Source organism: Stegostoma tigrinum, chromosome 33 (genome assembly GCF_030684315.1).
Source record: "Stegostoma tigrinum isolate sSteTig4 chromosome 33, sSteTig4.hap1, whole genome shotgun sequence".
Classification (NCBI taxonomy): Eukaryota; Metazoa; Chordata; class Chondrichthyes; order Orectolobiformes; family Stegostomatidae; genus Stegostoma; species Stegostoma tigrinum.
This window is the reverse complement of record NC_081386.1, coordinates 33,384,144-33,411,197: the sequence shown is the minus strand read 5'-3', so window position 1 is coordinate 33,411,197 and position 27,054 is coordinate 33,384,144. Positions and strand designations below refer to the sequence as shown.

At 41.5% G+C, this 27,054-nt stretch overlaps 1 protein-coding gene across 2 annotated transcripts in view; it reads right to left on the bottom strand.

Moving 5' to 3' along the window:
- The window catches only part of spg11 (SPG11 vesicle trafficking associated, spatacsin), a 143,179-nt gene that overhangs the window by 9,026 nt on the left and 107,099 nt on the right, over window positions 1–27,054 (bottom strand). The window contains exons 32-37 of one of the 2 annotated variants that reach the window (XM_059639165.1): window positions 25,242–25,440; window positions 17,338–17,475; window positions 13,687–13,820; window positions 10,038–10,145; window positions 8,822–8,990; window positions 6,947–7,023 (exon numbers count right to left, since the gene is read on the bottom strand). In XM_059639165.1, coding sequence (XP_059495148.1) covers window positions 6,947–7,023; window positions 8,822–8,990; window positions 10,038–10,145; window positions 13,687–13,820; window positions 17,338–17,475; window positions 25,242–25,440 — 825 coding nt within the window. Of the gene's footprint in view, window positions 1–6,946; window positions 7,024–8,821; window positions 8,991–10,037; window positions 10,146–13,686; window positions 13,821–17,337; window positions 17,476–25,241; window positions 25,441–27,054 lie in introns of those variants that run through there. The other variant, XM_059639166.1, reaches the window with a different exon arrangement.

Genomic DNA, 27,054 nt, shown 5'->3' with positions numbered 1-27,054 from the left:
AAAAGGTCAGTTTTCCTGCTCTTCTGATGCTGCCTAGCCCACTGTGCTCCTCTGGCTCCACACTTATCTCCAGCGTCTCATTACTTCTTTCCAGTATTTCTAGCTTGTAGCTTCTATTGCCTTGAACACAGTGAGAAACCAGAGATTTGTCTTTAATTCAGGAAGTTAAGAGATACTGATCAGAAGGATAATTTAACAAGTCTGTTTCTCAGTGATAAGTGATTCAAGAAGTATACAGGATTCAAGACTGAAATGCACTTTAACAATCGCTTCAAATGTCAGAGTTAATGTCACTTGCCTCTTCAGTGAGTTCAAACAGAAACAAGTCTGAAGATTATCAAATACGACAATTACATGGGCTGCTTGCTTTCAAAATATCTAAATTAAATCTCATTGTATAATTTCCTATGATAGTTACAGGCTTACGCTAAGTTAGGTGACAATTTCTGGAGAAACAGGATGACGCAGTTAGAGGTTAAATTGACAAGTTTGAGTCTACCAAGTACAGTAAGAATTAATGATTTTATTTCTGAGGCATGGATCTTAAGATCATATATTAAGATTGTTATGGTTACAGGTGAAGGTAATTCTGTACAATTCTGATCCCAAGGTAAAATCTGGCTTAAATCAACCCCAAGTCCCATTTTTGTACTTGGTTTACCACAGTGGTCAGACACGGAATATATTCACAACAGGCTGCCAAAGTTTATCTCACACCAAAAGGAGAAAACAGAAACAAGAGATGCCACACTTCGAGTCAGAGATGTACAGCATGGAAACAAACCCTTCTACCCAACTCGTCCACACCGATCAGATTGCCTAAATTAATCTAGGTCTATTTGCCAGCATTTGGCCCATATCCCTCTAAACCCTTCCTATGAATGTACCCATCCAGGTGCCTTTTACATGTTGTAATTGTACTAGCCTCCACCACCACCCCTGACAGCTTGTTCCATACATGCACCACCCTCTGCATGAAAAACTTACCTCTTACATCCCTTTTAAATCTTTTCCTTCTCACCGTGTACCTATGCCCTCTAGTTTTGGACTCTGCTACCCTAGGGAAAGACCTTGACTATCCACCCTATCTACGCCCCTCATGATTTTACAAACCTCTAAGATCAGCCCTCAGCCTCCCACAGTCTGAGGAAAATAGCCCCAGCCTATTCAGCCTCTCCCTATAGCTCAAATCGTCCAACCCCAGCAATATCCTTGTATCCATCTTTTCTGAAATCTTTCAAGTTGTACAACATCCTTCCAAAATTGAATGCAGATTTCCAAAAGTGGTCTAACCAATGTCTTGTACAGCTGCAACACGGCCTCCCAACTCCTATTCTCAATGCATTGATGAATAAAGGCAAGCGTCCCAAACGCCTTCTTCACCATCCTATCGACCTGCAACTCCACTTTCAAGGAACAATGTACTTGCACTCCAAGGTCTCTTTGTTCAGCAGCACTCCCCAGGACCTTCCCATTTACTGTATAAGTCCTGCCCTGACTTGCATTTCCCAAATGCAGCACCTCACATTTATCTAATTTAAACTCCATCTGCCACTCCTCGGCCCAGTGGCTCATCCCGTTGTACTCTGAGGTAACCTTCTTCGCTGTCCAATTCACTTCTAATTTTGTTATCATCTACAAACTTACTAACCATACCACCATCCAAATCATTTATATAAAAAGGACAAAAAGCAGTGAACTCAGCACTAATCCTTATGGCACACTGCTGGTCACAAGCCTACAGTCTGAAAAACAACCTTCCAACACCATCCTGTCTCCTACCTTTGAGCCAGGTCTGCATCCAAGCGGCTAGCTCTCCCTGTATTCCGTGTGATCTAACCTCGCTAACTAGCCTAGCGTGAGGAACCTTATGGAACACCTTACTAAAGGTCATATAGGTCATGTCAACCACTCTGCCCTTAATCGTTTGTTACTTCTTCAAAAAGCTCAATCAAGTTACTGAGACAAGATTTCCCATGCACAAACCAATGTTGACTATCCCTAAATCAGTCCTGGCTTTTCCAAATACACGTAAATCCTGTTTCTCAGGAACCTTTACAACAACTTGCCCAGCGCCGATGGGTCACCAGTCTATAGTTCCCTGGCTTTTCCTTACCACCTTTCTCAAACAAACAGTGACATTACGTTAGCCAAACTCCAGTCTTCTGGCACCTCACCTGTGTCTTTTGATGATACAGATATCTCAGCAAGGGGCCCAGCAATCACTTCCCTAGCTTCCCAGGGTTCTAGGGTACAGCTGACCAGGTCCTGGGGAAATTATCTATTTTTATGCATTTTAAGATGTCCAGCACCACCACCTCTGTATTATGGACATTCTTCAAAATGTCACCATTTATTTCCCCACATTCCCTATCTTCCATATCCTTCTCCAGTGAACACTGATGCAAAATACACGTTTAGTTATCTCCCATTTCTCCTGCAGTTCCACACGTAGGGGACCTTGCTGATCTTTAAAGGGGCCACATTCTCTCCCTAGTTACCCTTTTATCCTTAATTTTTGTAGAATCCCTTTGTATTTTCCATAAACCTATCTGCCAAAGCTATTTCATGTCCCCTTTTTGCCCTCCTGATATCCCTGATATCTTCAGTGTACTCCTACTGCCCTTGTACTCCTCTAGGGATCCAAATCAATCCTTGCTGCCTACACCTGACATATGCTTCCTTCTTTTTCTTAATCAAAGCCTCAATTTCACCATCCAGCATTCCCTACATTTACCAGCCTTACCGTTCACCCTAACAAGAACATACTGTCTGGTATTCCAAGACAGAGGATGGAAAAGAATTGGAGCTCTAGGAGCTGCTCCTTTTTTTTGAGGTATTTTCATTGTTGGAGCTGATTGCCTCAAATACTAGGAAGAGTACTTACTGCTTTATAAGCTGTTGTATTGTTTTGGAACTTTAGGGGAAAAACGTATCAAAACAACAGTACATCTGAAAAAAAGGAGGAAGAGACACAAAGTGAAGTAGGAAGTGAAAGCCTGAGCAGTAAACCTGCACAGCTATCTTACCCTGACTTCTAAGAGACCACATATTTTTCTTTATTAGGACTACAAACAGACTAGACCGCTGTAACTGAAATACCAGGAGAGTTTCACAACCTGTGACCTGGATTTTTGATGTTCAGAATTTTATTTACTCCATCCAGTTAGTATATGCTTACAATTTAAAGCTGTTATCAGTCTCGTCAGCAAATAATTGAATTCAACAATGTTGTTTCTTCAGTTATTATCTCCTCCCATGATGCTGAAACAAATTTCAAAACAGCTCCTTACTTGTTAACGTGAATCTTAAACTCCTCGCCCACAACCCTCTATTTCTGGAGACTTTTTCAGACAGTAAAACTACTCAGAACATTTTTTCCTCTGTCTTGACTGTTTGGAGACATTTTAAACTGCATCAGAGCTTCTCTGCATACTATCACTCTGTATGATGAGCTTCTCTCTCCGAAAGAGACCTGCGCGCGCACGCGCGCGCGCACACACACACACACACACACACACACTAATATTCTGGATGGTTTTCTTTTAGCATCTGTGTTGTAGGACACTCAGCACTGTAAATGCTTTCTGCTACCTTTGTTTTCTAAAGCAGTGAAGTGGACCATTTTGCAGAACACCTCTGCTCGGTTCGCGCTGAACCTCCCACTCGTGAACCATTTCAACTGCCCCTCCCATTCCTCAGACAACATGTCCATCCTGGGTCTCCTGCAGTGCCACAACGATGCCACCTGCAGTTTGCAGGAACAGCACCTTATATTTCACTTCGGAACCATGCAGCCCAATGGTATCAATGTGGACTTCACAAGCTTCAAAATTTCCTTCTCCAACCGCATCCCAAAACCAGCCCAGCTTGTCCCCGCATCCCTAAGCTGTCCTTCCTCCCACCCATCCCCTCCTCCTACCTGATGCCCTTGCCACATCTCCTACCTCACCTACTAGCCTCATCCTGCCCTCTTGACCTGTCCATCCTCCTTGGACTGACCTATCCCCTCCCTAACTCCCCATCTACACTCCCCTCTACTGGCTCCATCCCCGCCTCTGACCTGTCTGTCTCCACTCACCCTATCTTCTCCTCTATCCATCTTCTATCCGCATCCCCCTTTCTCTCTTTATTTCAGAACCCCCTTCCCCCTCCCCCATTTCTGACAAAGGGTCTAGGCCCAAAACGTCAACTTTCCTGCTCCTCTGATGCTGCCTGACCTGCTGTGTTCATTTCATGGGGTCTTTTTCTTAAAATCTAATTTACATGCATGTAAATAAATTTCCAGACGACCAAAAATAAAGCTAAAACCATTTATGTCCTTCCTGATATGCAGATAATACAAAAATACAAATCAAACTGAAAGCTATGTTTTGTTCTATCAAAATCAGAACCCAAATTCCCAAATGTCATGAACTCTCAACACTACACAAATATGGAATTTCCTGATAGAACATAGAACATAGAACAGTACAGCACAGAACAGGCCCTTCAGCCCACGATGTTGTGCCGACCATTGATCCTCATGCATGCACCCTCAAATTTCTGTGACCATATGCATGTCCAGCAGTCTCTTAAATGACCCCAATGACCTTGCTTCCACAACTGCTGCTGGCAACGCATTCCATGCTCTCACAACTCTTTGTGTAATGATGATGTGTTCACTCCAGTATGATAGCCAAAAACTACATTTAGGTCTTCATTTTTGAAGTCTATCAATTTCTATGAAGATTGAAATTATTTCAAGTTCCAGCATTCTTTCACAATAAGTGGCACTGCTGAATCATAGAAGTCAAACAAAAATATAAAGGTCACTAAATACCGGGCAAATGAAATTCCTCATCCTGCAAAAATATTGGTTCAAGGAGAAATAGAGGTAACAAACTAAGCAAAGAATCATTCCACTGAAGTAAAATAGAAATTTTCTACACATTACACAGAATTAACTCTCCATTTCTCTTTTTCTTTTAATATCCAAACATGCTATGTCTATTGTTCCATTGTCTATATCGAAGGCAAAGGATTTCTGAGGTCATAACTCATTCAATTGGAAGGCTGATTTATCTTCCCGAAGTGTTGATAATGATAGACGCTGAAAAAAAGTTTACCAATTGAATGAATAAAAATAGAAAATTAGCAGACTTAAATGCAATCCATATCGTTGTAATCTAACCCACATCTACTGGAAGCTGAGAATTATTTGTGCACTGAAACAACCTCAGAAGATATTAGAGTACACAGAGCCTGGAGATCTTACTTGGTCCATTTGGTTCAGTACCTCAAGAGCTTCCATAGCCAGATCTGGTGGATTATGGTAATGGATCTTCCGTGGGTAATGTGCTGCATCCTCATGTAGGTTGTGCGCCGCCTGCTTGTAATCTCAGATGTTCCAAAGTACCTTACAGCTAATTAAGTCAATGAATTAAGCTAATGAAGGGCAATGTACTAAATGTTGTCATGTCTGTATATCTGTCCATTGTGAGCTTGTGTACTGTGGCGAACGTCACAACTAGAATGGGGTGATGACAGCAATTGCTATGATAAAACGCACTTTACACTCTAACAATTGTCCAACTTCAATCCAAAGCTTCCTTGCGATGTAAATTTAGGATTATTTGTTTAAAATTTGTTCCACACAGATGTGGAAATGCTGCAAGTGGCATGTTACACAACTCCAGTTCCACTACCCTGCTCTTTGTGTTGTCTGACTGAGAGCAGGTGGGATTTTTGACAAGGTGGGCTCCCAATGCAGCTGGGAAGTCAGTCTATGGACCAAGTGAGCAAGAAAATGAGAACCCTTCCTGCCAAATCCCCACACCACCTCCACTGGCTTTCTCTCGTGGTGTGCCCTATGATGGAGGGGCCATGGGAGAGAGATTACCACCACTATACTGGGATAATACTTGGTGGTGGGAGAGTGCTGGGTAAACTGCCTTTTGCTATCCAAATATCATTCCATCCTCCTGCCTTCCAGCTTATCCCTAAAAGGGATGGACATAACTCAGCAATGACCGCTCCCCGCACCCCGCCCCCCCACCACCCCAAAAGACGCCAGCATCATTTTCATCACACTGCCATAAGTACCCCACAGCTACCTGGTGCCCTAACTCTACAATCCTCCAAATATCTCCATCTCATTATCCTCTGTATAACCTATTCTTTAAAACTGTCTCAAGCTTTAGGTCACTTGTCCTAACATTGCCTTCTGTGGCTCGTATCACAACTTGTTTGATGATACTCCTGTGAAGTGTCTTGTTATGAAATACAAATTGTAGTTGTTACAAAATCTGCAATTTTTGCATGTGTAACAACATCCTGATTATGAGAAAAACCAAATGACCAAAGTTGAAATATTTCAGGATGGTGGAAGATGAAGGTCACTTTGTACACACATTTTATTCAAAGAAAGTCATTCCCCGAGCATCAAGAGGAACCTTACAGTGATGCAGGAAATGTTTGCCCAAATAAATGCAATCTTGAACAGTGGTGTCACAGACACTTCCAGTACCAAACAGCCAGCAATATCTAATGACTGATACAAGGATCCAATGACATACAAGGTATGCAATCTCTTTTCTCCTTAAATCCCCAAAATGGACAAGTTGGACTGAAAGGTCTGTTTCTGTGCTGTAACATCTCTAAGACTCAGTTTGAAAATCCACCTGTATAACATGTTTCACTACACAATGCAATGTCACTATAACGTTCCATTCTAAATATCTATTACTTGGATGAGACATTAAACCTCGTGCTCAGATAAATACCACAAATTGATTATTCTGCTTGTCAGTGCTTGTTAAACTGTCATTGCATTTTCCTGCAGAGTTTCTCACTTCAAAAGCCATTCATAATGTAACCCAGGGCACTGTGTGAAAGAATTCATCTATTTGCAACAGTGAACAGTAAATTAAATACACTTCACAGTTTGAGTTCTAAATATCCAGACCTTCGAGTAGCTCTCAGCAGCATCTTTCAAAAAATTCAAGACTTTCACCAGAGATTTCTTCAATTCAGGAGTCACCTCTGAAACACAGAAAGGAAAGTGTAACAGAATGCAAGCAGCAAGCCTCAGGAGAATCTCAAAATCATGCAAGATTGAGATTGAGATTGTGATTGTTTTTCTGCATTATACCTAACTGGAGGGGTTCTGAAACTTCACCAGTTTATTTTCAACAGCCCAGTTGACAATAAAACTACAGTTATACAATTAAATTTAATTACTATAGAAAATAAAACGTCAAAAAGTACTTCAGTTGCTCTACTGAAAAAACTAAAACAGAACTTAAAGCAAGGTCTTTTCCAGCAACATTTTAATCCTTCTCAAAGCATTTCCAATTTAAAAGACTAAAGGAAAAAAGGAAATTCCTAAGGTTTGGAATTAAATTGTATCTTCACAGAGAAAGAGCACAAAAGCCTCAGCAGTTAGTGATTGAGTTTCTGGGGCTAGAACAATGCAAATCTACCAGAACAGATGATCGTGGAAATCTCAAAACACTTGGGCTCAGTGTTTTCCAGGAACATAATGGTAGGTTAAGAGATGATTTTCTGGATTAAGTCTCACCTATAAAACTGTACCTTTGAGTTTTGTTTTAGCATATGGACTGCAGCAGCTTAAGGTGACAGCTCACCACCACCCCCTGTCTCAAGATCAGCTAAGGACGGGCAATAAATGCTGGCCCAGCCAGTGATGTCTATATCCCACGAGTGAATAAATTAGAAGATCATCCCAGGTCTTCAGGGAGAATTCCACTGTTTGTGTTGGTTAAGGAAGCTCAAATTGCATTCCATTTGCCCAGGCACACATCCAAACAGAATGGTTCAGTAACCCCTTTTTAAATACATGAAGGAATGTTTGTTAGAGGACACAAACAGAAAATAAAGCAAGTGACTGCTCTGCAATGCTGCCTAACTGCACTGGTAAGGACCACAGCCTGTACTCACGTCTGTCCCAAAATGGGACACTTCTCCCAGCTGGAAATCTTTCAAACAGGAACACAATCCCATTGGTACTCTGCCCTCCAACATGGAAACCTCTGCACTAGTGCCCTTCCAAATCTGAGACACTTCCCGCTGTGTGAGGGAGTCATTTAAATACCGTCATCCTGTTACAGGAAGGATATTATTAAGCTGGAAAGGGTTCAGAAGAGAGTCATTAGGATATTGCCAGGTATGAAAGGTTTAAGTTCGAAGGAGAAACTAGATAAGGCTGGGACTTCTCTCGCTGCAGCATAGGAGTTTGAGAGGTGACCTTAAAGAGGCTTATAAAAACATGAGAGGTATAGATAGGGTTAATGGCAGGTGTCTTTACCCTAGGGTGGGGAATTTCAAGATGGGGGTGGGGCATGTTTTTAAACATGAGGAGAGACATTTAAAAAAAGGACGAGGGACAGTTTTTTTTTAAAAACAAAATCACAAGGCGGTTTGCCTGTGGAATGAACTTCCTGGGGAAGTGGTGGATCAGGACACAGTTACAACATTTAAAGGACACTTAGCTAAGTTTATGAATAGGAAAGGATTGGAGGGAAATGTGCCTGGAGCAGGCAGGTGGGACTAGTTTAGCTTGGAATTATGTTTGGCATGGACTGGTTGGACCGAAGGGTCTGTTTCCTTGCTTATGATTCGAAGTTTCATGAAAGTTTCTACATCGGTAGTAGCTCAGGTGTGTTTTAGTAAGGTGTGCTTTGCAATCCAATCAACACAATTTTGAGCTCATCCATGCAGGTAATTTCCCATTTGTGTGCAAAGTACAAACACTGATGTTTGATGCATCATTATAACTTTAGAAACAGGAAACAAAGCAGATTCCTCAATGGATACTCACCCCAGGATTGTGACTCTATGATTTTAAGTTGTACACGGGCTGCACCCTCATGATTTTCCCCAATCTCACGACACATGCTGAAGCAAAAAGCCACCATGTTGTGTTTTTCACTATCCCCAGGGAGACAGCGCTTGATGTAATCTAGCAAAGCTGTCTTCAGGTCTCCATTCTGCATTTCATCAAAACAGAGTCTCAAAAAATCAGGAACATAGCAAGATGGAAACACGAAGGTAGACGGTTGGTAAGCATACAGTGAGCCAAAGTGGCAGGACCAAAGCCAAGAGCGGACAATCCCTACAAATCAAAATCTGTTTGATATTTGTTCAGTCGTTATGCCACTAATCTCATAATTCAGGCAGTGGAGTTGAAATACCACCATCCCCACATGGACTGCAGTTGTTTACCACTGAAGAGCAGTTAGGAATGGGCAAAAAACAAGACTTAACCCAAGGATTAATTGTTTTAAAAAGCTCCAGTCCTAGGCTGGATTCATTTAGGGGTGGCACAGTGGTTAGTACTGCTACCTCACGGTGCCAGGGACCCAGGTTTGATTCCAGCATTGGGTGACTATCTGTGTGGCATTTGCATGTGTCTGCGTGGGCTTCCTCTGGGTGCTCCAGTTTCCTCCCACAGTCCAAAGATGTGCAGGCTAGGTGGACCGGCCATGCTAAATTGCCCGTAGTGTTCAGGGAGGTGTAGATTAGGTGGGTTGTAGGAGATGGGTCTGGGTGGGATGCTCTGAAATTCGGTGTGGACTTGTTGAGCCGAAGGGCCTGTTTCCACACTGTAGGAATTCTACGATTTCACCAGGATAAGCAGGGATGAGCAATGAGCACAGCTATGCCCATGTTCCAATCACCCACAAAACAAAATTAAGACAAAGTCTGATTTATTCCCAAATATTAATCTCATTAGCCTGTCCAATTGAAATAGAAAGATATCAGAATTCTGGCTCAACAGGCCATCTGGAAGGTAATGAATCCAAGGTCCCACAATCCTGTATGACATTAATCAACCTTGTAAATGTGCTCTTATGACGGTGAAGTATTTAAACCTGTGTGCCTTGAAGCAAATAAGGAAAATGGCAATAAACACAAATTATAAAATGGAAGAGGACATTTCTTGATGAATTGTTGTGGCAGAGCAGGAGGGGAATCATAGATGAAGCAACTTTAACTACTTTCCCAGTGTACTTCCCCAGATAGCCTTCACTTACTGATTCAACATTTTTCCTGAGTAGCATTTCAAACCTATGATTTTCATGTAGTAGATCAAATATGTACGTCATGTCATTGTATCGGCCAATGCCAGTCACCAACCGGACCTGGGGAAGAGGCAAGGATATTCACATTGCTGTTCGTTCTTAATAATGCATGCTTAAACCTTTCTCTGAATTAAAGCACAACTCCGTAATGGCCTGAAAACTCTACATGATCACTTACATGTTCATCAGAAAACAAAATCCTCTCAGCAGTGAAATATTTCATTACCTACCGGAATTTACATAGCATCAAACCATTTGGAAACATTACACAGTGGATTGGAGTCTTAGGTTTGTTATATAGTCAAATTTAGTAGGCAACAGGACTGATTAATTTAACTGGTTGATATTTTTGGTATCACTGTTTGAGGGAGGAATGTTAGACTAGGAACTGTTTCTTGAATAGACCAACACAATCTTTAATCTATGAAATTCACTCCACGAAACTGTAGCGGAAGTCAAGACATGCAGTAAACTTGAGGAGAAATAACAGATTTTTACTTAGTAATGGGTTAAAGGGTCATGCTGAGTGGGCAGGCAAGTGGAGTTGAGGCAGGGATGAAATCAGTCATGATTTATCAAATGGTGGAGTAGGTGAGGGGCTGAATGGTCTACTCCTGCTCTGAGTCCTTATGTTCTTAACATTGACTTGAACAAACCAGTGGAACTGTGACAAAAGTTTAGTCTTGCATCAAATAAGGAATAGGTAGTTGTGTCAGAAACTCTCATTACATTTAAGCAACAGTTAGAAATTCATCTGTGTTGCCATGGCCTTCAGGTTTATAGGAGCTGGAAACTAGGATTTGTCAGATCTTTGTTGACCAACATCAACAAAATGGGCCAAATGCACCTCCCCCCCACTTTCTGTGCTGCAAATTTACTAAACTTAAGTAGAAAGGGGCAATTGGCAAGGTGCAACATGAAGTAAACAGTCCTGAAGAAGGGTTCAGAGCCGAAACGTTGACTTCCCTGCTTCTCGGACGCTGTCTGACTTGCTGTGTTTTTCCAGCTCCATATTTTTTGACTCTAGCTTCCAGCATCTGCAGTCGTTTCTGTCTCTAAGTTATTAAGTAAACACTGTCTGTCGGCAAAATGGATGATAAACAGAACCGTTTAGACCATAAGAAATTAGACTATTTGGCCCATCAAGTCTGCTCCAACATTTGCTCATGGTTGGTATGTTCCTGAACTCCATTCTCCTGCCTTTTCCATATAACCCTTGATCCCCTTACTCATCAAGGACCTTTCCACCTCTTAAATACACTCAATGTCTTGGCCTTCACAGCCTTCTGCAGCGATGAGTTCCAAAGATTTACCCCCAATGGCTGAAGAAATTCCACATCTCAGTTGTAAAGGGTTGGGCCTATCACTGAGAGGCAGTGACCTCAGGTCCTAGTCTCTCCTACTGGTGAAAACATCTTCTTCACATTCACTCTATCCAGGCCCCTCAGTATTCTGTAAAATTTAAATCGGAATCCTGACACCATGAGCTCTCATTTAGCAATCTCCTGTACAGTACCTTGACAAAGACCTTCTGGAATTCCAAATAAATCACATCCACTGGCTCTCCTTGGTCTAGCTTGCCCTTACCTCTTCAAAGAATTCTAACAGATTTGTCAAGCGTGACCTCGTCAGGTATTTACATTTTCATTGAGTCCATCAACCTCACTAAATGTCATGGCTGACAATGAGAAATTAGATCATGAGATTACCTGGTGACTGAACAGTCAATTCTTGAAGTGTTGGTATTCGCAAGTCCACAGATGAGAGACTAATTCTTTATCTAGAATGGTTAACGTATTGGGAAATGCTTGGCATTAAGATGCTTAACAGTTCAATATTTAACATCTGTGACATAAAGGCCTCTCCTGACAAACAGCCTGACCTCGTACCTGACCTCTAATTTAGATCATTTGCATTGCTAGGCTCAGTGTGATGGGCAGCATTTCCTCTTCATTCGCTACAAGGTTATCAAATACATATTTATAAGGGGAATTCCAATCTCTTGTGGATTGATTCTATACTTGGTGCTTTCTAAATACTGCCACTTCTCAGTTATCTTGCTTGGAAACAAATCGAACTGTGAACTGTTTACAGCCTTTCAAAAGGGCCCAGAAACATGACCTAAAATAATGTGGGATACCCAACATAGTCTTGCATAGTTAAATATTGGTGCTGCTGCTCACAAAGTCCAGGTTATAGGAGACTCTAATTGTGAGCACAGACCTTCTGTATGAATGTACATGAAATTTCCTCAAGTGAAACTCATCAGAACTTGAGATTCAGTTTTAACATCAGCATCTCCCTCAGTGCTGCATTAGGTAGTCAATAGACAGTCTGTGCTGAAATTCTGGGATAGGGCTCCACTCAAACTTCATGGGGCAGAGTTACCAACTGAACCTAGTGACATCTGTTTCAGTGAAAATATACATGAACAGAGGTTTGGGAAGGAAGTAAAAGAAAGCAGATCCAGTTCAGGATATTATTTTTCAAGGAAATGCAACAGTACTTTCTGTTGTCTCAGCAATGGGACTGTGGTGATGTTAGAATTTGGGTTAAATAAAGGTGCATGGCACAAGAACAGAGATGGCATTGTATCTAGGGAGATATGCAAGTATCAAGCTGATGCATATGAAATCCAAATGAAAAACTAATGTATTCTCAACCACAAAGCAACAGTTATGTTACTGATATGGCAGGATATAAAGTTTCAACTTTTCAAAATTCTAAAAGAAACTTGGTGAAAGGAGACCAAGACCATTCAGGGATAAGGAATGTGTATGTGCTACAAGAATCCAAGAGTACATTACTTTCTTTGATGAACGCTGAAAGAATTACACAATCTTGGATTGTTCAACAGTGAGTAAATAACCATATTCCAGTAGTCAGTACCTTCCCCAGCAGCAGGACACAATCCTGAAGTATTCATGATCACGGTTATACTTAAAGATGAAAAAACAATTCTGAGTGACAGGGAAAGAGCAGAGGAATGAGACCAATTGCATAATTCTTTTCACAAACCCAACACTGGTACAGTATAAATGGGTCAAACAACCTCATGTCATTCTCCATTAATTTGGCAACTGTATGGATCCGAAGCGGACTCATTGCGGTGACGGGGAGTTTGCCTTGGTGCTGTACTGGCACCATCTGTGGCATCAGCATTGGCAAGGTCCAGTGAGGACCTGTAGTGGCCAAGGTGTTGGTGGAGCCAAAGTAGCGCCAAAGAGTGGCAACTTTGGTTCCAGCAGCGGCAGCGCGGTGAGGGAGCCTCCTGGCTGGTCACCAGGCCCATGGCAGACCACTTAACAAGAAGGACTGTAAAGCTGAATACATTTTCTTCATTTTTCTGCCTTTATATTCTACATTCTCGTTTATTTTGTGTGTTTTAAGATGCAGCAGAATGTAGCAACACTATACACCCCCCTTCACTGTACTTTGCTTCAAAATACACATGATAATAAATAAATCAAATCAAAAATTAATTCATGCCTTTACTCAAGTGTGACAAATCTTTCTTTTAGAAAGAATAAAGAGAGACCTGAACTAAACCAATTTTAAGATATTCCTCTTGTTTACACAGTAGTGTTTACTGAGCGCATACCATGAGGCTGTACTCTTCTTTGGGTGCGAGGTGCTTATGACTGAGATGGCGTGCAGCTTGCAACACTCGACTGATCCCCTCCATGTGACAGGTCAGGCTAAAACAGTCATGCGCCAGAATCAGGAGCTCAACAGCTTTCGGATCCACGAAAAGGGAAGGGAGACAAACAAAGAGAAAGATCATAGAGAAAGATCATTATTAGAAAGAACGAGTGAGCTTACATTTGTACAGCCCTACCATAACCCACTATTTCCTAAAACTTTAGGATCGATGTGATTTGGAAGTGTAGCTACCGATGTACAAATCACAGAAGTCAATTATTCAAGCAGCTCCCAAAAATAGCCAAAAAAAAACCCAGTAAAACCATCCTCATTGCTTGAAGAGTTGTGATCCTGACAACACCAATTTAATGTGGCTGCAGAAGAACTAAACGTGGCAATGGGGAACACTTTGTTACAGCACGTGGTTAGGGCCTGGATTGGGTTGCTCGAGACAATGGTGGATTTAATAGTGACAATCAAAAGAGAGAGACAAATAATTATCTGAAGATAAAACAAGTGTTCCAGGAAAAAGGAGAGGCAATGCCACAAGCTGAGTTGTCCAGCATGGACAAGATGGGCTGAATAGCCCCTCTTCCATGCTGTAACTACACCATGATTCATCTTTATTTTGAAGCTGGTTTAGTTCACAAATCTTAGTTGGGGAGCAGGGAAACATCACTGCTTTTTGAAGACTGCCAAAGCACTTTATCATTCAGGGAGGGGAAGTGGTCCTTGTTGGTAGTACAAAGATGACCAGAACAGGAAGGGTAATAGGTGTTTTAATCGTGGAATTGAGGGGCATTCCTGTGGTCACAGATGACAGGCCGGACAGGATTCAACTAAACCGGGCCTGGATAACGTTCCTTGAGGAGTATTTTGCTTGTGCTAATACAGCAGATTTAAACTGACTTGGAACCAGGAGACAACATGGGAGAGAGATCCAAAATGCACAGGACAGAGGAGAGATAGGCCTCATTAGAATGACGAATAGCAATCTGAAAAGGGGGTATCGCAGTAAAGGAAGAAGTAATAAAGTCTAAATCAGGGTTACTGTGCATGTATGTACATACACAGTAGGATCAATAAATTGCTGAGTCACAGTCACAATGTGCAATATAATGTAACAGAGACCTAACTCAGAAGAGCAAAACTGGTGTTAAATCTTCCTGGATACATCATGTTCAGGACAGATAAGAAAGTGAGGGGATGGGGTTGAGGGAATTGATCAGATAGCATTTTGGAAAGAGAGAGGATGACTCAGGAGGTGTTGAGGATACAATCAATTTTGCCAGAAGGTGTAAGAAGGTGTAATTACATTACTCAGCACACTCTAAGCCAGGACCCAGAGGGAAGGATGCAGAATAACAAATCTGCAAAGAAATAACAGTGAGATGTACAACCTATGGAGTAGTTACAATGGGGGAGTTGAATTACCCAAATATAGACAGCATAAAGGTCAGAGATGGGGAATGACTCCCTTAAGTGTATTCTGGAACATTTTGGACAGCAGTATCTTTCCATCAAGAACGAGGAACTGGTTCTTGGGAATAAGGGTGAGTCAAAGAGATGGAGCGCCAATGGTGGAGCACTTAGGGGTTAATGCTCAGTAAATCATAGCGTTCAGGCCAAATCTGAAAGAGGACAAGTTATTATTAAATGCTGGGGGAGGGAGGAAATAATGATATATTTGGGCCAAGTAGTTCGGAGTTAAAAGTTCGTAAAAAACAAAAAGGAGAGATCGTCAAGGTCTGTAGACTGAAAGGGAAGGATAGACAAACAAATCCCGAGCTCCTGGGTGACAGGAGGTAAAAATGATGAACAGAAGAAAAAGCATGCTTCTGACAGCAGTTAGGTCAACAACACAATTGAGACTGAGACCAAATACAGAATGTTCAGAGGGTGGTGAAAAAGTAAATAAGAGGAGAATCAGAAAAAAGACAGCTAACTTAAAAGGGAATTTCAAGGTCTTCTACAGACCTATAAATAGAAAATGGTGGCAAAAGGAAAGGGAGGGCTGATTAGGGACCAGAAAGGAGATCTACACGTGGAGGTAAATGGCATGGATGAGATACTAAACATATGCTACTTAGGCCATGGAGGAAAAAAAAAGCAGGTAGTTCAGAGACTGGATTTAAAATAAGGAGAAGGTATTAAATATGCTCTCTGCTCTTAAAACTGAAAGGGCACCAAGACCACATATACCTCAGGGATCCTGACGGAAGAGAGAATGGAAATTGTGAAGGAAGGGTCATAGTGTTTCAGCCTTCTTCGATTCTTGGATGGTGCAAGACGACTGGGGAATTACAAACACTGCTTTAAAAAAAGGTTGCAAAACCAAGCAGAGCAATTGTACATCTATCAGTTCGACCTTGGTAATGGGCCAAGTTCCAAAAACAATCGTTCATGACACAATTAACTGACATTTGTTCAAGTAACTCTTAAATAAACAACACAGTTAATGATGGCAACATAACAGATGATGTTCACATGGGCTTCCAAAAGGCATCCGATTCAGTGGCACACAGCAGACTTTTGACTAAAAGTATAGTTCATGGAATTAATGGAACTGTAAAAACACATAGGAAGAGTAAAGTCCCCATAGTCGCCAAGAACTGTGGGGCTGCTCTCTCATTAGAGGGAGTTTAACCAGAGGGTTACCATACCTTACCTTCACAGGAACCTCAGCCAGTGTGGAACCCATGCTGTTGGTGCCATTCTGCATCACAAGTCAGCCATCCAGCCAACTGAGCTATCTGACCCCCAGCAAAACAGATACAGAATTTGGAGTCAGAGAGACGTACAGCATGGAAGTAGACCCTTCAGTCCAACTCACACATGCTGACCAGATATCCCAAAATAATCTAGTCTCATTGGCCAGCATTTGGCCCATATCCAGCTAAACCCTTCTTTTTCATATAACCATCCAGATACCTTTTAAATGTTGTAATTGTACCACCCTCCACTTCTTCAGGAAACTCATTACATACATGTGAAAATGGTGCCTCTTAGGTCCCTTGTAAATCTTTCCCATCTCATCCTGAACTTATGCCCTCTAGTTTGGGTGTCCCTTGCCCTGAGGAAAATACCTTGATTATTCACCTTATCCATGCCCTTCAATGTTTTATAAACCTCTTTAAGGTCACCCTCAGCCTCTGACGCTTCAGGGAAAATAGCCCCAACCTTCGTATTGAGATAGAGGCAGATTCACCTTAAGGTTTCCAAAGAGAATTGGATGATTCTCTCAAAACAAACAGCGTAGGAGTTACACAGAGAAGGTGGGAGAATGGCACTGAGTAAATTGCTCATTTGGAGACCATGTTCAGACTGCATGGGCAAAATGGTCTATGAAATTCCAACTCAGAGGCATGTGGCTCAGTCCTTACCTAAAAGGTAACTGAAACCGCACTTAATTTATGGTTTGAGTCTAATTCAAAAACATCGTTCTCAAGGACGGAAAGGTTTTGAGAAGGACAAACGGGAATTGATCTCTGGATTGTGAGAGCATTATTACAGAAAAGGCCGGCATTTCCCTTTAAACACAGTTAACTCTTCCATCAAGCCATTTCAAGCTTAAGACAATGGCCATCATATAAAAATTTCAGTTGCTTACTGCATTCCAGTTCCCCATTTGGAATCGATGAAATTTTATCCAACAGCTTGGTGCCAACGAGGATCGGGTCTTGGCATAGTTTAGCCAGCTGCAGGAAGGCCTCTTTCCCATCAAGGAGCTTATAAATCTGTCTCACTCCTGTGGTCAAAGACAATGAATGGAACAGTAACCATCACGAATGTGAACTCCAGCTCACTGACAACTGTACTTTAAAACTAAGATTACATTTCCAGGAACACTTTTGAACTCCTAGAAAATCTCTTTTTTGAAGTAGAGAAGGTTAGGATGCTGCCTTTCGATTGGTTAGACTTGAATCTAAGCAAGCATCAGGCTGAAAGCTTTTTCCACTTGTTGGCTGAACTGATCAGATTCAACAAGTTTGGACAGTCTCAATGCAACACCCAAATGCCGCAGGGCACACCCTCCAGCCCAAAACACCCTGTATAATATTATGCATCTTTTAAATCCAGGAACTCTTCATTAGGTGTGTAAGGAACAGTCTAACTAAGCTGCTTTTGCATACAGAATATTTTTGTTGTAATTAAGCAGCGACAGAGTTTTCAAATTATGTAGCTACTGTACTTAAAACCTTTGAAAGGGCTTGTGGTCAACTGCTGTCTGTTGTTCTAAATAAATTGGTTGGGAACAATAGAATATTCCTGTATTTCTAGCTTGAGTCAGCTGGATTCAGTTGGCAGCAGTCACCTCAGACAAAATTTGTGGGTCTAAGCCACCATCCATGACTTCAATAACTCTGAGATTGAAATACCAAAGCAGTAGTGTGGGGGCGTGGAGTTGTTGAATGTGTCCTTTTTCCAGTGAGACATGAAACCAAGGTCCTGTCTGCCTGCCAAACATCCCATGGCACTAATCAGAGACACATGGGGTTCCACCAGCATCAACAGCAAAAGAAGTTAAATGGGCAATAGTTTTGGATATTGCGATGGGACATCTGATGTGTGGTGTGGTGATGGCGTTTTAAAAACTCACTGGTTGTGAAAAACGTTTGAATTCCTTAAATACTGAGACTTTTATAAACTCTCTTCCTAGTGAAGATCATTCAATACTAAATATTTCTAACTTTGTTTGCTTCCCTCCTGAAGGTGGTGTGTCATACTATTTCTCTAACACTGACAGCATGCCTGATCACATTTGAGTGACTCACTCTTGCAGGCCTAAACAGCAAATACAGGAACATTTCACAGCTTTCGGGAAACTTGCATTGTATGTGGATCTGAAAGGTTTGAAAGGGTTAATACTTGACTGAATACAATAAGCTTTACCCACTGATGATGCTATGGGAACCTATTGGGAGGAAAATTAGAATCTTGTGGGAAACAGACCAGAAGCTAGGCCTTCCCAAAAATCTCTGTACAAATGTAAAGCTTACTCTTCTAATCTTCAAATAGTTGCAGGGAAGTAATAAGCAACATTTTGTTTACTCTGCTAGGCATTTCCTGTTAGCCTAGAGGTGGCTACTTAATAGGCGATGTAAGATGCTACAGAACGCATACACTTAGGTGTGAATGATAGCACACTGGTGGCAATCAGCATGGGATCTGGAAGATTTAAATTTAGCAGCATTGCTTCCAAAAAGGCTATTATGTTGGTAAACCTGAAGACGCCAAAGAAAACACAATGGTGCTGATAGCTGAGTCCTAAATGACCTCTTGACAGCATTTGATACTGAAGAATGCCTAAAAAGAAAACACCAGAAAATATTTCAGAACCAACAGAAGACACTATTTAAGAAGGGGTTGCATCTCAAAGGTGGTGGTCTTGGATCACTCCTGAATCAGAGTTCAAAGAACTCACAACATAGATAAGTCTCAAAAGCAAATATCCCTGGTACATTGGGGAATTTAAATAATGTAGCAATTCAGGCTCAAAGAAGATAAATTAATGAAAAAGTTGCAGCTTAACTCAGGGCTCCCATTCAGTGCAGTGATACCATATGACATGGCTAAGGAACAAAAATATGGAATTAACAGGGCCTGGAGAGAAAATTATATAATCCTGGAATACAGAACTGAGGAGTCACATTTGCAGTCATTTAAAGTAGATTACCAAGAGCAACGTAAAGAAGTGAGCAATTCTGGTCTAACATGAGACTTTTTCCTTGAGACTTCTTATAGCCACAAAGAGTAGGAGAATTCTCAGGACAGCAAAGCTGTGAAGCAGCGAAGGGCGAACCATCGTTAGTTCAAAATAAGAACTTTCAAAGATAAAATAACTAGTCACCACTAGAAAGCCAAAGAATCAGAAATAGTACTACCAGAAAGATTTAATTTCATAAATGTTCCAGATAGAACACAAAATTGGATATCCTGGAGAAAACAATTTTTGAGGTATAGAATAACCTCCAAATTGGATAGTAAATCAGGTACACTTTTGTATGCAAGATAATAAAATGTGTGAGGCTGGATGAACACAGCAGGCCAAGCAGCATCTCAGGAGCACAAAAGCTGACGTTTCGGGCCTAGACCCTTCATCAGAGAGGGGGATGGGGGGAGGGAACTGGAATAAATAGGGAGAGAGGGGGAGGCGGACCGAAGATGGAGAGTAAAGAAGATAGGTGGGGGGAGGTAGGGAGGGGCTAGGTCAGTCCAGGGAAGACGGACAGGTCAAGGAGGTGGGATGAGGTTAGTAGGTAGCGGGGGGTGCGGCTTGGGGTGGGAGGAAGGGATGGGTGAGAGGAAGAACCGGTTAGGGAGGCAGAGACCGGTTGGACTGGTTTTGGGATGCAGTGGGTGGGGGGGAAGAGCTGGGCTGGTTGTGTGGTGCAGTGGGGGGAGGGGACGAACTGGGCTGGTTGAGGGATGCAGTAGGGGAAGGGGAGATTTTGAAACTGGTGAAGTCCACATTGATACCATATGGCTGCAGGGTTCCCAGGCGGAATATGAGTTGCTGTTCCTGCAACCTTCGGGTGGCATCATTGTGGCAGTGCAGGAGGCCCATGATGGACATGTCATCAAGAGAATGGGAGGGGGAGTGGAAATGGTTTGCGACTGGGAGGTGCAGTTGTTTTTTGCGAACTGAGCGGAGGTGTTCTGCAAAGCGGTCCCCAAGCCTCCGCTTGGTTTCCCCAATGTAGAGGAAGCCGCACCGGGTACAGTGGATGCAGTATACCACATTGGTAGATGTGCAGGTGAACCTCTGCTTGATGTGGAATGTCATCTTGGGGCCTGGGATGGGGGTGAGGGAGGAGGTGTGGAGACAAGTGTAGCATGCTACACTTGTCCCCACACCTCCTCCCTCACCCCCATCCCAGGCCCCAAGATGACATTCCACATCAAGCAGAGGTTCACCTGCACATCTACCAATGTGGTATACTGCATCCACTGTACCCGGTGCGGCTTCCTCTACATTGGGGAAACCAAGCGGAGGCTTGGGGACCGCTTTGCAGAACACCTCCGCTCAGTTCGCAAAAAACAACTGCACCTCCCAGTCGCAAACCATTTCCACTCCCCCTCCCATTCTCTTGATGACATGTCCATCATGGGCCTCCTGCACTGCCACAATGATGCCACCCGAAGGTTGCAGGAACAGCAACTCATATTCCGCCTGGGAACCCTGCAGCCATATGGTATCAATGTGGACTTCACCAGTTTCAAAATCTCCCCTTCCCCTACTGCATCCCTCAACCAGCCCAGTTCGTCCCCTCCCCCCACTGCACCACACAACCAGCCCAGCTCTTCCCCCCCACCCACTGCATCCCAAAACCAGTCCAACCGGTCTCTGCCTCCCTAACCGGTTCTTCCTCTCACCCATCCCTTCCTCCCACCCCAAGCCGCACCCCCCGCTACCTACTAACCTCATCCCACCTCCTTGACCTGTCCGTCTTCCCTGGACTGACCTAGCCCCTCCCTACCTCCCCCCACCTATCTTCTTTACTCTCCATCTTCGGTCCGCCTCCCCCTCTCTCCCTATTTATTCCAGTTCCCTCTCCCCATCCCCCTCTCTGATGAAGGGTCTAGGCCCGAAACGTCAGCTTTTGTGCTCCTGAGATGCTGCTTGGCCTGCTGTGTTCATCCAGCCTCACATTTTATTATCTTGGAATCTCCAGCATCTGCAGTCCCCATTATCTCTGACACTTTTGTATGCAATTGGGAATACAGACGTTATTGTTCACTAAAGGGGCTAAGAGCAACAGACACACTCAAAGAGCCACTGAAAACTTTTGAAATTACTTCAGTCTTCAAACTGATATAATACTAGAAAAAGCATAATTTATCATAACAATACAGCACTCAGGAATCCATAGATAATTTTGTTAATGATCTCTAAAGACTGGAAGGGAAATGCAACTATTGTGACTTAAAATCAAAAGAAAGCAAATTACTGTAGGCATTAATGATGAGTCTTTATTAGATTTACAGTCCAAAAAAGGCCTGACACTGGAGAAAGTCACGCAGTTGATGACTGAAGCAGCAGTTCAGAAGCAACAACACAGCAATCCTAAGGGGAGATGATCAAATTTAGCATAGGAAATCTTTAGAATCCATTAAATTCTAAAAGGTACCATACTATAAAAGACATTACATTGAACAGATGCCTGTTAACACAATCACAGGCCTGTTTTCTCGAATTGCTTCCATTATAAAGCAGTAGGTCACTCTCAGAAAACATGTTGAAACAGGACACAGTCACTAAAAAGTAAAAGACCACAGAGCTACCCACACAAATAAGGAAATGCAAAAGAAGTTTTCAGCCGAAGACAAAAACTCAAAGTTGCTCCATGGGAAAACTATGGCCAAATAGAACACTTTTACAAGTTGATATTAATGTTTATGGGCACCTTATGAGTTTCAAGTCATACATAAAAGCAAGTGATATAATATTACAAGATGATGAGCCCTGGCTGATGAAACATTGCTTTCAGCTGACAGAAGTTCAACTACACGGTCCAGACGGCACTGCACTTAAGTATGTCACAAGCATGAGCAACTCTCCAATGAAGAGCAATACCAAACAATAGAAAACTTACATACCTTACACGTAGGAATTTTCATTCCCGTGAAGAAAAGGTAGTATGGAAACGGATCTCCCTCAAAGCGAAAAAGATTAAAACAACAAAATGTCAAGGAATGGCTGGTAGATGATTTTTGAGGATTCCATAAACTTTAGGAAGAATGTATATAAAAACCCTGTAACTAAACTGCTTTGGCAGAAATGGTTTCCACATCTATCAAAATTGAAGCAAGTTCAGACTCCAAGTGCCCACAAACTCCAAGAAGAAATGCAATCAAAAAGGCAGCAATTTAAGATAAAGGACAGATCTGCAACTGAATTGAATCAAATTGCAACACGGCACAGTGAACAGCTAGTTTTGACAAATCCAAGTTCCACATTAGTTACTAAGATGACTAGGAAGTAACAAATTTGAGTAGAATATCTGACATCTCAACCTTGCAAAGAAGAATCCTCAACATCAATAATGGATATCACATCAAACAAAAAGGAATCTTTAGGTAACATAATTGAAGTAGTAAACCAGTTGGCATCATCAATAATTAAACCATAAAATGATAAATTCCAAAATAATCAACAAATAAAAGTAAAAATCTAGCAGCTATAGCACACTGACACAAATTGAAGATGCAGCACATACAATTCCACGAAAGACACCGCAAAGATATATCAGTAATATCCAAAGATTCGCGATACAGCAAAGAATCAAGTGCCTGCTAGAACAGGGTAGAAGCAGCAATGGAAACGCATCTGAACTACTCTGCTGCGAGCAGGCATAAACATGATGGGCCAAATTGACTCCTATTGTGTCGGAAATTATCAAGCTATCAAGAAACAAATGAAAAAATTGCATCTTCCCTAAGAGTGTATCTGCAAGCACAGAAGACCATACAGTTTTGCCCAATTCAGACTTCACATGTACACAAACCAGTTTATTTTTCTGGTTTATAATAAAAATCACCTTTTAAGTGTAGTGTGACATAATAAGTGATCCTGTTATGAGAAAGCTGAGAGAACACAATACCAAAAATGATGTCCTTCACCGAATAATGATGATTAATAGACAGTATATTTTAAATTGGATCCCACCAAGGCCACAAGATTCATGTCAGCAAAAGAATGCAATTTCTGGAAACTCATGTTTCTTGTCCCTGGAGTATGAAGCATTCTGATGTGTGGACTTCCAAGTTGTCCATCAGTTTAATTTTGGTTATCATTAATATTCTCCCTATCTCTCCTAAAGATAGTACCTCTTGCTAGAGCACAGTTCCAGGAGTGCTAATGACCTTCCAGGTCTCCTCTCAAGCATGTCTTTCATATGTGGTCCCACTCATTGACTGCTCTAACAGAGGAAGCTAAATAACTGCGTCAGCATGTTTCCACACCAGTGAGTTTTCCAACTGGAATCTCCATATCATATCCTGGAACATTGACCAAACCCTCCCTCCCAACGTAAGGACACCTAGGCCAATTTAACAGTCTAACAGATAAAGGATTTTTAATATGCACCAAAGCTGTCTGCACTAAAAGATTGTTTCAAGGGAGGTCATTCAGATTCAAAGAAGGGCCTCAGAAACGTTAAGTTGACCTCTCCCTCAGATGTCGTCAGTCTTGCACTTTGTTTTGCTTTTAGATTTCAGCGCTTTAATGTTTCTTTTTATCGCAAGTGTTATCCTAAGATTAATGATATATAAATAGGAAACAGTTTGACGTTTTAGAATACTGTAATAATAAGCAGATGTGGCTGCTTGGGGAACAGGCATGCCTCACGTTCAAGGATCTCATACCCTAATGCGTAAATATCTATTACAGTATTCTTAAGCAAGGATTCTGTTACCTCTAGAGTTCCTTCAGCAGTTAAAAAATTATGCATTTGAAACCAGCTGCTTTTGAAGTCTGAGTCAGATTTCTGTTAACAGAAAAAAAATCCTTGTCGACTTCCATACACACTGTCATAAGTATTTTTCTCAAAACACACTGTCGCAAAGTCTCATATGTCCATTAGTTTAGAAAGGTTTCTAAATCCCAGATGACCTTTGCATCGATGTAATACCACTGTGAGCATTTCTGATAAAACCTCACCTTTAAAGACCAGAATCAAACAGATAATCAACATTAATCTTCCTTTGGAAATGTCAGGCATCCTTCTGAGAGATAAAAAGACAGAACAGCCATAGAAGAGCTGCTTTGTAAGTCAATAATGGGATTAGAGAGATTGAAAATGGAATATATCCAAGGTGGCATATTTCTCTAAACTAGCTAAACTAATAAATGACTACATTGCTCAACAACTTGACTAATTTACGGGCAATTTGAAATAGAACATACAACATAGGAACAGGTAATTTTCTCCAACATATCCATGTTGGTGTTTATATTCCACTCAAATATTTCAGTCTCTAGGTGATCAACTGTCGGAATGTTTTGGTGAAGTCTCATTTAGATCTGACAGGCAAACTACCAAAATAACTTGCTGGATCATGGCCTCTAGATCAGGAATAGCTGGAAGCTGGGGATCCAGCTGTATTTGCAACCAGACCTCATTCAAATTCAAGTTTTAATTATCTTTTGGAAAATGTTTCTACTGTGCGGCCAGTTAGATTTTCATTAACATCCAGAAACACACCGGTAGACAAACTGGAATCAGCCACAATTTTGTGACAGACCAGGGGGCAGCTTTCACAATGTTTTGTCTACAAATTCAAACCCACGTGCAACTCCTCTTCCTCTTAGACGGTGGGGTGGGGAGAATGGGATAAGTCAAGTGGATGGAATGAGAAAGCAAGAGAAAATTTGAAATGTCCCATATAGCAGACAGAATATTTTAATGAGAAAGAGTTGAAGCAAACTCTTAAAAATATTTTCTCATGCTATTTTGTAGTTTTCGTGAGGGATTTTGCATCGGATTCCCTAAACGGAAATATAACGTTTACCTTTGGCATCTACTGAAGAGAGTGAAGCCTGAACAACTTCATCAGCTATAAGTGCTGCCACTGCTTCCGGCTTCAGCTCCTGGGTTGAGATAAATGCCTGGGCTTTTTTATATCGATCAGGCTGTTGAGACGACAATACTTCTCGCAGAACAGTATCAGAATCTTGAGTTGATATGTCATTGAAAGAACAGCCAAGCTCCTTTTGGGTAATAAGTAAAACATATGACTAATGCTTATTATGCACTTATTTATAAAGTGAAACTATCCATTCATAAAACAAATTAGGAAACCGAAATAAAGCTATGAAACAAAATGCAGGCAATACTCAAGAGAAAATGATACACATACTGTTGATTACTGCTGTAATAACCAATGCACTTTATTAAAGTAGGATGATCTAGCAAAATCTCAAAATACAATGAGAAGATTCGTAAAGTAATTGGCAATTGGCTAACTTGCCTCTCTGTACTGCATAAAACAATAATTACCTATCTGATACCACCCATGTAGTTTGTTAAGTCTTGAATGTCACCTCTGGAATCTACACCTTTCCTTTCTCTTCTCCACACAATTACCCAATGATCCGAACGCCCCTAGCTTTGCGACAACCAGTAACTTCTTTCTGGTTTTGTTCCTCTCCCATTTGTCTTCTGCTCTACTTCCGCTAGGTTCTTTTTATTTAACGAATCATTCATGACACTCTTCCTTCTGCAGTGTTCAATATCCCCTTTCAGTGAAGTATAATGTTATCTCATGTAATTGCACAGACTATTGTAAGCCCTGGCAGTAATTTGTCACCTAAACAACGACCCATTGTACAAATATGTATTTTTAAAATGCAAATACAGAAATAATTGAAGCTTACAAACAGAATAAATATCAAAATAGCAGTGAATTACAGAAATTGGAAGGCCACACACTTGTATCTGACAATGTGGCCAAAAGAATTTCCATGTCCTGTAAATACCCACAGATTCAGACACATTCAGTACAGAAGGAGGTCATTCATCCTTTCATGTTGCATGGATCAAAGATCTCACTACAATAATTGCATCTTCCAGATTTTGGTTCATAGTTCCAGATACTATAGCAGCCTAAACTAATATTATTATTTAAACAATACGTAGATAGGTTCTCACTCAACCACATTTTCAGGCTGTGAGTTCCTGACTCCCACCACCCTCTGGGTGAAATAGTTCTTCGCAATTCTTCCTGGTTATTGACTCCTGTACTAATGGAAAAAGTGCCTTCCCATTCAACATATTTACGCTCTCCCCACAACCCCCCTGCCCCCACACCTTCCGCCATAATCTTATACAACTGTATCAGGTCCTTTCTCAAAACTTATCACACAGTCAGAAGTTAGGCATTGGAATGCACTCCCTGCAGTGTGATGAATGCAAGTTCAGTTAAGGCATTCAATGACTTATTTAATGCAAAAATAATATGCAAAGATACAGGAAAAATCAGGATTAGGTACTGGATAATGATGCCCATTATGAAGAGTTAGTGCAGACACCTGGGCTGAATTGCCTCCTTCAGTGTTGTAAGATTTCCATAAATCTGTGAACTGAGAGGCATGGTCAGTTAACAGCATCAAGGATTTAAAATTTGAACAATCAGCTACAGAATACAAAATTTAAAATCATCTCACTCATTCTAGGCATCTTATTTGCACTGATAGGCAGTCAATTTCTCTTCTATGTACTTGTTCTAAATTTAGATACAATCCATGGCTTGCTTTTAGTTGAATTTGATTTAAGAACAATGCTGATCATTATTAACTGGTCTCTATCACAAATTATATTGAGAA